Here is a 10,434-nt window from a genome sequence, read left to right on the forward strand (position 1 = left end):
TTCTCTCTCAGCTCTGAGACTCTCTTTCTCATACCAGAATGAGTCTCGTTGTTGTAGGAGGTTATTTCTCTCATCAAGGAGACTCTCATTCTCAGCCCTGAGACTCCCTCTCTCAGCATCAAAAACTTCCCTCTCAGAAATGGTATTAAATAAGGCCCGATAAGCACTAGCTAGGCCCCAAGTCATTTGTGCCTCCTGAGATCTGCCTGAGCCACAACATTCCTGTCTCAAATATGCGGTCAAACTCTTGGGATTCTTTAAGTGTTCAGGAGTAAAGCTCCATGACACTAAAGATGTCTGTCTTCTAAAAGTCTCTCCAAAGTCTCTCCACACTCCCTGCCACTCAGTATTCTCTAATTCTAGGGAAGACTTCCTCCTGAGGTTATAAATCCAGATACTGAGTGAGATCACTACAATAACCAACAGTAAATTCAGGGAGATTAATAAGATTGACAGTGTGGTCCACTGGGACAACTGGTCAGTCGAAGACTGCTTAAAGGATGCAAAGAAAAAAGGAAGAGCACGCTCAAAAACCACCATTTCCGTACTATTAGTTGCATTAGTTGCATTAGTTGCTCCCTCTGGAGCTGCATGCAGATACCAAGTAAGCGTTGATAACCATGCTTTCAAATCATTATACATGTTTACAATTCCATAGGAAAAAGTGGCTAGCTTAAACATGCTCCAATATGTTTGGAGCATCACAAAAGAGGAACTAATGAAATGCAGTCCCTGGTAGAACAAACTTACTAGAGGGAACATTTTTTTTTTTTTTTTTTTTTTTTTTTTTTCTTCAATAGAGAGAAAAAAACTAAAAGAAAACAAAGCTCAGCAGTGTTTATAAAATATACCGGAGTATTGGCAGTCCGCCTGGACTTTCAAGGTCAAGCTCGCAGGCGCAGAATCGCAAACCTAAGATAGCTCCTTAACAAAGAAAAACAACTTGTAGCTCTGTTAAAAGCTAAAAGAGCAACAGAAGAAAACACAGAAAAACAGCAACTCAATATGCCCGCATTCTCCACCAAAATCTGTCACGGTTTGAACTAAAAATCCACCTGCGTCCATGACAGGGGGCCGTGGGCCCCGGAGGGGCCCTGGGCCGAAAGGAAAAAGTTAATTAGGAAAAGAAAACAGCGGCAACGATGTAAGGAGGCACACTTATTTACTAAATACTATATCGAAATACAGGATAATAAAATATAATATAATATAATTGAAAATTGAGCTAACGAATCAGACAAAATAAGAGAGAGAATGAGTCCCGTAACCGAGAGGCCTACTGTGAAATTTAGGCGAGACGGTGAAGGCTCCCACACACTCCCCTGAACGCCAGAACTCGAAAGATGTCAGTCTGTTCTGCGACAGAGTTAATATAGAGTCCAGGTCCCGTGACCTATCGTGTTGTTCCCTGGGAGATGTAGTCTTCTTCTGTAAGTTGCAGATTCAGTAAAATTATTCATGCTTTATATGATGTTATGATGTGGAATACTGATAGCAAAAATTACAAAATTATTAAACCATGACATGGAGTAAGCTCTGCAGCAGACTACAGCAAAACGGTGTGGCTGTTGTGATGTCCCTGCAGAGAAAGAAGACGTGTTTACAAACAAGGACAAGGTACAAGAGGAGGGGAAGGCTGTACTGACTCAAAATGCCAAGCTGAGCTGCGAGGTGGCCCAGAAGAAGACGGAGGTGAAGTGGTACAAGGAGGGGAAACTGATCACCTGGAGCAAGATGTTCAAGGTGGAGTCAGAGGGCAAACAGCGTCGGCTGGTGGTGAGCCAGGTGGAGAAGAAAGATGCAGGGGAGTACAGCTGCGAGGCTGCTGGCCAGAAACTCACCTTCAAGATTCATGTCACAGGTAAGACAGGTATTGTCTGAAATACAGCAGAGAACAGTAAAGTAAAATCTAGTTTCTATTATACAGTGATCCAGATGCAGTAGTCTGTGCTGAGTTTTTTTCCCTATACTTGATTGCCTGGGTTTGTAGAAAGTATTTGGTTTTAGTCTCGCACAAAGTGCTGTTTCAGTCTGTCTGTAGAATAATAATTACTGATATATGTACAATGGAAGCAATGTTCAAGATATTATTCAAATCTCTCCTGTGCCTGAGGTCCCAAACTGTAATTCCTGTTCACCGAAACATTTGACTAAGCTAAGTATGTGCAGTGAGGCTGGAGTGCATGTTGTACGTGCAGCCTTTCATGGCAGGAGAAGCAGGAACTTCTCCTAGTAGTACACTGCCTTTTTACTATGCCTTTATGTTGGAGGCTGCATCTGGATAGGTGAGTCTGCTACTCCCAGTAAGAGACCTGGTAGAGCTGACTATTCCCAGAGCTCAAAGTAAAATAGATATCTGGAAATCACACACAAAGAAGAAAGGACTGCGTTGGTGAGCATATTTCCTTTGTGCCTTTGACAGTCACAGTTGTGGCAATGGTAGAGGCCATGAGGAGTCTGTTCAGGAAGCCAGGAGTACTGTTCTGGGTCATGAAAAGGCAGCCAGTGGTTTGACTATCGCATGTTTATGTGTTTTGATGTTTCACAGTGGGTCTTAAGTAAAAGGAACTCAGGTTTTGGTTGCCTGCAGGACAGATGTTCTTTTGGGTTCAATATGTTTGCATAGTGACTTGCAACCATGGGACTGGTGTTCAAGGACCCTCTTGGTTCCTTCAGTTCCTAGGTTCTTTCTTGCCTAGATTTGACACTTTGTTTCAACAGAAGTGCTGATATTCTCTAGTGAAGGCTATTAGTTTGGGCACAAGTGGTAATCTAAACCTGTTCCAACCTGTACATAAGAACCTGCAAGATGGTCTCATTTCAGTCCTTCTCTTTTTCTTTTTTTCCCTCAGAGCCAAAACCTGTGTTTATAAACCAGGAGAAGGTGTAGAAAGAGGTGAGTGCTGCCCTGGCAGCAAGTGCCTCCCTGAGCTGTGAAGTAGCACAGGATCCAACCGAAGTAAAATGGTACAAGGATGGAAGACTGCTTGCCTCCTCCAGAAAGTTCAGAATGGAATCTGTGGGCAAAACACGGCATCTGGTTGTGGAGCAGCTGGAGAAGAAAGATGCTGGAGAATACATCTGCGAGGCTGCTGGCCAGAAGATGACCTTCAAGTTGGAATCAACTGGTGAGCATTCGCTTTGGGAGCACTGAGCAGCTTTGGTGGGATGTGGTTGGGGTGGAATGGGTGGTTTCATTGACATGAGAGAACAGGCAGTGATGCTGTGAAACCAGATGGATGATGCTCAGCCTGGCCATGTGCCTCAGAGCTCTTTGCTCAAGGAAGCCAAGTGTAGTTGTGGGTTTGCTCTCAAGAGCACAGTTTGGTAGGGATGAGTTGGCGGTTGGACTAGATGACCTTAGTGGTCTTTTCCAGCCTTAGTGACTCTGTGGTTCTCTGCTTCAGTAAAGACCTACTTGCTGACTTACACACGTGTCCAAGTCAATGATGCAGCAGAAATCGAATTTGTAGCATAAAGGGCAGAATCTCGTGCCCATCTTACAGTTAAAGGTAATTATGCTTCTGATGAAGATTTGGCTTAAATTATCTTATATTATAAACCAGCTAACATCCTTTGCTTTAATGTCTAAGAAGTTAAACATTACCAGGACCTTTCACAGAAATAAAAACTCCTACCTACCTACCTTTCTGCCCACAAAGTATCCACCTTGTCTTTTGGGATTTACTTTTGCTAAGTAAAACAGATTATTTTCTTAGGAGGTTGATTTTCTACCTCTAGACTTGAGATTTGTGTTTGAACGTTGAGGGATAAAAAACATAGCTTGACTTTTTCTTCATTTTTTCTGTCTGTTGTAAAAGAGCACAGGGTTCTTTTTTTAATATATACAATGTTAGGGTATATATATGATGTTAAGTGCGATAAAGAAAAGGGAGACATTTGAGTTAGCGCACTACTCAAGAGTTCAGTCCCCAGCTTTGCCACTGTTACAATTATAAGGGCAAGAACATTCTGGAAAATGAATTTCTCTTAAGTAGAGTCATTACGTTTGAGCTACAGAGACCTTTACTAGGAGAAAACTTGTTCAGAGCTAAGTTGCTGTATTTAACCAAAGTAATTATCAATGTCCGTGTTTCATTGAACCTCTTTTCCATTTTGTAATGCGAGGAGTTTGATATCGGGATGGGAAGGTCATGGTTTGATTTGGATGTTGGAGTAAGAATCAAAAGATATGGGCTCTCTTCAGGTTGTCAGTCTTATTGTCTGACTTCTTAACAACATTCCTTTCTTTCTATTATTTTTTAATGATGTTTTAAGGCATTTTGAGCTGATAGGTGTAGTGTTCATGTGCAGTAATGCTGACGTGAGTAAGTAGGGTGATAATGTAAGGGTATTTTACATTCCTTCTAAATCTCTGCTTTCTCTTGTTCCATCCTTCTTAAAGAGCAATCCATTAATCTAGTAAAGGAGCTGTGTGATGAGGATGTGACTGAGCCTGAAGAAGCCAAATTTGAATGCGAGGTATCCATTCCTTCTGTGAAACCTCGCAGGTGGTATCTACGTGGGAAGTCTTACAGGCTGGCGGAAACTTGATTATGCAGCAAGAAGGCACCATCCACCGGCTGACCATACTGAAAACCACCACTGATATGACAGGCACCATTCAGTTCTCAATTGGCAGATCCAAATCCACAGCCAATCTGCTTGTTAGAGGTAACATATCCTGGCTTGGTTTACATCATGAAGATGAAGAATTAATTAATGTCCAGTCTTCCTTCACTGGGGTCTTTGAAATATTGTGTGTGTGTCTGGAGGTTCTGCTCCATTTCCAGTTCAAAGTCATTGGACACTAAATGAGACAGCTGCGTCTCAATAAATGATCTGTATGAATAGTTGTGATGTGCTTACTATTCAGATCTACAGAGCTGAGGTTTTGTCCTTGGCTATACCAAAGAAGTTAAATCAGGTGAAATTAATTGTATTTCTGAAGTAGACAAGTTTAAGTTTGGTAGCACCTAAATTTGATGCAGTTTGTCATTGATTTTATCTGAAAGAAATTTGCAGGCTTTTTATCTCCTGCTGTCCCCAGTGTAAGAGTCTCCATTCACATCCTAAAGTACTTATTATATTTTCAAGTCACTCTTATTTGAATAAAAGCCTCAACTGGGAGCAATTTAATAAGCACAGAGCAAGAGCTGGACCTTGCATTTGGTAGATACTATACAGTATTACTTTATAGAAATGTAATCAATGGCCTTCCCTATAGACAATCATTTGTTTTATCTTTAGAGTTGTTCAAAGAACCATTGTGAACATGAAATTAATTGGAATGGAATAGATGCAAGAGACTTTCCTCTTCTTCCAATTGTCCTCATCCTTTCTTCTCTTCCACCCCTGCTTTTCAGATTACCATATACAACTCACCAGGAAGTTGGAGGACAAGACAGCTTTGGAATGTCATTCTGTCATCCTGTCCTGTGACTTCAGGCCTTCTCCAAAGGTTGTGAAATGGTTCAAGGGCCACACACCCATCGAGCCCTCTGAGAAGTACAAGATCAAGAGGGATAAGCATTCAGCAGAGCTCCAGATTCTGAAGCTGAAGCCCGATGATGCTGGTGTGTACAAGTGCAAGGCGGGAATTGCAGAGACTGAGGCCACGCTGACAGCTGAAGGTATGAGCAGGGAGGGTGGCCTTTTCCATGTCCTATTTCACCTCAGATTTCTCTTCATGAGGTTGATTTCTGCCGTTCTCTCCTGCTAACTTTGCAAATGTATAAACTTCACTGAGAAGATTACACAAAGATTATCTAGTCCAGCCATTCTACCACATCCCAGTATGCTTTATAGTAACAGTGGTAACAGTTGACCTTGTTTCCCTACAGCCCACGATGTAGAAGTAAGGAAGCACCTGCAGGATGTGGAAATTGAAGAAGAGAGCTCTGCTGTCTTCTCCTGCGAGCTGTCCCATGATGACGAGGATGTGGAATGGTTTCTGAATGGCAACCTCCTTTACACCAACAATTACAATGACATCAAGAACGTTGGCAACTGCTGCACACTGACAGTGAAGCAGGTTACGCCTGAGGATGCTGGCCCAGTGACAGTGAAGTCAGACAAGGTGTCAGAAAGCGCACGCCTGAAGGTGATAGGTGGGTCTGATCACACCCCTCCTGGATGTAAGAGATGCTAAGGAGCTCCAGTTCATTCTATTGTGCAGCAGTCCTGCTTCTAAAGCTCACCTCTCTGGGGTGACAAGTCATCAGGGGCTTTCTTCCAGTGGAAGGTTCCATTGCAGCAGATATCAACGAAGGAGGATGGTTTTGGTGTCCTGCCAAAGCATTCCATTGCTTTTTATCATCATTTTACTTAACACAAGGAGAGTTACAGGAGCAAATTTTTTTACTGCTTCAGTGCCATGCAGTGTCAATGCTGTTGTCTCCAAGGATTTATGACTGCAGGGAGAGATCATTCAGTGTGTGTTTTGCCTCTGGAATGACTAATGACCAGGCTGTGAGCAACCCGATCTAGCTGTGAATGTCCCTGTTTATTGCAGGGGAGCTGGGCTAGATGGCCTTTAAGGGTCTTTTCCAATTCTAAGGATACTGTGATTCTAATCTGCTCTCCCCAGTAATTAAGCTCTTTTACTCTACGCGCTCAGAGTTTGAAGGATTTCCTCTTTCTCCTTTCTTTTGCATTTGGTGGATCTTTTTTTTCCAGTGTAAACCTCTGATGTGTGAAATAGAAGATAGATAAAAGGAGTCAATAAAGAGGAAAATCAAAAGTGTTCAGCAGCTTATCCTCTTAATACTGTGGCCTGCTGTATGAGCTGTGCTCCACGTGAGGGCAATGCCAGCTCTCCAGATTTAGAAGAGCTACATCCCAATTTTTTCATATGATATCAGTCCCACCCACAGCAATGCAGGCTGTCCCTCCTGTTCCCTGTATTCTCCTACTGAATACTTGAGAATTCCATAAAGCGTATTCAGTCAACAGACATGAAACCACTTTAGGTTCTATATTGCTGTCGTCAGTAATGGTAAAGATTTATTGATACCTCTTTAAAAATCTGAACACAACTGGAAATGTCTCAACTTCTGTATCACGTTGTTCTGTTTTGCCTGTTTAATTGCAGAGAAGCCTGCTGTCTTCATGAAGTGTTTGAATGATGCTTTTGTTGAGGAGTGGGGTGTGATTAAATTGGAATGCGAAGTCTCTAAAGAGAAGGTCAAACCAGTGTGGAAAAAGGACGGTGTTGTGCTCACTTCTGGCAACAAGTTTGAGCTGCTACAGTCTGGGAAGACCCTATGTCTCCTTCTCCATGACCTCGAGAAGTCAGATGCAGGTTTATATACCTGTGATATTGGCACTGATGTTGCCAAGTCAAATGTCGGCGTTCAGGGTAAGTACTGTGGAAAGTGAAGGAGTGCTAAAAGCACATTCAGTGTGGTCACTATGTCTTACACCTATTCCCCCACGAGCCTTAATAGTTTCTACAATAGAACTGTATTTCTGCAATTTAGCGCAGTGATGTCTGGAAAATTCCCATTGCTTTTGAAGTAAATGTATCTCCTTTTGCCATGAAAATCACAAAACACGTCAAGAATGTCCTGGAAATGTTTCCTTTCTAAACATCCCTAAAATGGAGAAATGGTTTGAACACCAGTAGGGGTAGGATGGTAACAAATTAGCTAATAGAAACATTTAATGTCTTGTCGTAGGCAAAACCCTTTTTCTCACGCAGCATCCTAGAGTTGTCCTCTCTGTTAGGTTTTTCCCTCTGTAGCTCATTGAATCTTCATTGTGCTCCATGGACTGAGCTGCTCTCCTTGTAGTTCTTCCAGAGCAAAGCCAAGAGATTCACGTCTCTTTTTTTTATAGCTTTCTGGTAATTCTGAGAGGAGAATGTCTTAGAGAATACATCAGTGAGGAACGCAGCCATGATCTGCAAATCCTGAGTTCAAACACCAGTACTGCTACTCACATTGGTCATGAATGCCTTTTCTCCATCTAAACCTCATACTAACCTATCTCTTATCTTCCAGAGCTGAATATTGGCATTAGCAAATGGCTGAAAAACAATGAAATCCAGGAGGTAGAAGATGGCACTTTTGAATGCATTCTGTCCCATGAAAGCATTGATGAGTTCAAGTGGACACTGAATGGAAGCAGAGTGGAAAGTGGTGGGCGATTTAAAGCTTCTAACGTGGGTTGGTAAGAGACTCTCCTTATCAAAAGTGTGACTCCTACTGACTCTGGGGAAGTCGTTTTTATTGCCCGTGGTCTAACCTCCAAAGCCTCTCTGTCTGTGAAAGGTAATGAGATTGGAGAGATTCTGGGGCCTGATTCCTTCAACTGTCTTCTGATAAGATTGTCATGAGAGCTAACTCATAATATGGTTAAAGTGAATAGCAACCTTCTACTTGAACCTTGAAGCACTGAGAATTTCTCTTAAAAATAAGTAAAAGGAGGAACCATTTGACACAAATGTGAGAACTACCCAAAGCACTGGGGTAGTGTTGGAAATGGGCATCTCACTACAGCTTGTTCCATTAACAGTAAATCAGGAATGATCTGTTGAGGGAACTGTGGGAGCAAATATCCTCTAAGTATAAGCTGAAGGGATGGCCTTCACATCATCTAGCTGTACAACAAATTCCTATCTAGAACATGTGCATCTGAGAGCATCATCTGAGGCTCCCAGTGTGATCAGTGGAGAGAAGGAAGAGGCAGTTTTCAGACATGGTTCATCATCCTCAATGGGGTAGATTTAAGAGAGAATTAATGGTGCCTGGAATTCTATTGTCTGTACTTTACAGATTACTGCTGGCTGTAGGATGGCCTCTGTTGCAAGTGCCTCTCTAACTTATCTCCAGCATGTAGATGAGTGTATTTTGAGAGAGGCATCCTACCCTAAGTGTATGTTACTCAAAAAGCAATGTTTTCTTTCAGAAAAACCTACTGAGGTAACAAAACAGCTGGAGGATAAGACAGCAGCAGCAGGGCAGGACATCAGCCTGAGCCGTGAGCTGTCGAAACCAGATGTGAACATCAGGTGGTACAAGGATGGCAAAGCAATCAGAAAAAGCCAGAAGTACGACTTGCAGCAGGAGGGAACTGGGGCCATTCTGATCATCCATGACTCTACCGCCAAGGACAGCGGGGAGTACACCTGTGAGACAGAGGACTCTGAAACAAAAGCCAGGGTCACTGTGCAAGGTGAGTTGAAAAGCACACTGGGGAAGGCATGTAGAGAAGTCGAGGTAAATATCTGCAGCCTGTGGGTGATGTTTTTCTCTTCTGTTTCCTTGAGCGGGATCAATTCTTAGTTTTCAGAAAATATGGTGGATTAAAATATTTTAGTTAAAATAATCTCTAAACTGAATGATAAATGGCATGAGAAAGCAAAGCTGAGAACTAAGCTCCAGAAGAGAAAACAAAGTCAAGTATGGCATATTTAGAGACAGGTGAAGAACCCTTGAGCGCACTGAGGAGTACTAGCATACTCTGGAATGTCTCTTGGGCTCCCTACAGCACACATACTTGCTCTGGGGCATGTCTGGATGTCTGTAGAGCTAATTGCAGGGCCCTGAGAAACCTCTGGGGCACATTAGGGGGCACTGGTTTCCATGTGAGTGTTTCCAGGTTCCCAGAAGTCAACAGGGAAGCCTTTGGAGACCCCTTGGGAAGATTCAGTGGGGCCCTAGAGTGATGTAGCAGCTTGTGTTGGTTACATCTGCTTGGCAGGGAAGCGATTTCCCTGGTGGGAGCTGACTGACTGGGAGGTGATTCCCTTGGTTTAATTAATTTAATTACCTGGATTATAATTAAATAACACTGTTCAGCGTTCAATCAAGATTATATTTTTCCAAAGTACTGCAGTCGTGCATCTGTAGCAGCTTTCCTAAAATATATCGAGTTTATTCAAAATTCCAGTGATGCTCCTAAAGCACTTGAAGTGCATTTGAGGTGGCGAGTGACAAAACAGCTCTGAGAGAATCATCATCAAATCAGAACATTGGAACGGTAACTAATAGCAGAGATTCTGATAAGAATATTTAAATTTTCAAATTACCTTTTTCTAAAGTTGTATTTCACCAAGTTTCATCAATATGCACACTGAAGAGCTGACTTGCTATGTTTCTTTTTATAAAAAATCATGTGTTACAATTGAGAAAAGAAGGTATAGCATGTAACATCCTCCAAGTAAAGTGCAAAAAACATTTCTTCACAGTTCCAATTAATGTCTTAGGTTTTGTTCAGACTCACTAAATGATGTATTTCAGGGTACATCACATGGGAATATAAGAAGACTATTCAGAACAGGAGCTGCAGAGCAAGATGAACAGCATGTGAAGGTAAGGCCGGGAACCAAGGACACAGCTTTTGTGTCACTCAGCCACCTGTGGCAGAGGTCAGGATTTCAGCAGGGATTTCTGCAGACGTTCCTTGAACACCCCCAGGGTGGGTGACTCC

At 42.4% G+C, this 10,434-nt stretch overlaps 1 protein-coding gene across 1 annotated transcript; it reads left to right on the plus strand.

Annotated features, from left to right (window-relative positions):
* Window positions 1–7,076: 7,076 nt before the first annotated feature.
* On the plus strand, window positions 7,077–9,265 carry LOC146752596 (obscurin-like). The gene is made up of 3 exons (XM_085531733.1): window positions 7,077–7,360; window positions 8,004–8,172; window positions 8,911–9,265. Coding segments are annotated over exons 1-3 (420 nt in total). The 5' UTR covers window positions 7,077–7,110; the 3' UTR covers window positions 8,912–9,265.
* Window positions 9,266–10,434: the final 1,169 nt, after the last annotated feature.

The sequence above is a fragment of the Coturnix japonica genome, unplaced genomic scaffold (genome assembly GCF_054131305.1).
Source record: "Coturnix japonica strain WE unplaced genomic scaffold, WE-NBRP24 Scf044, whole genome shotgun sequence".
NCBI classification, from domain to species: domain Eukaryota; kingdom Metazoa; phylum Chordata; class Aves; order Galliformes; family Phasianidae; genus Coturnix; species Coturnix japonica.

Bases quoted from the DNA above. Each gene is read 5' to 3' on its own strand.
- LOC146752596 (XM_085531733.1), top strand. From the start codon at position 7,111: ATGAAGTGTTTGAATGATGCTTTTGTTGAGGAGTGGGGTGTGATTAAA. The intron at 7,361-8,003 runs GTAAGTACTGTG...CTTATCTTCCAG, and splicing joins GTCAAATGTCGGCGTTCAGG to AGCTGAATATTGGCATTAGC.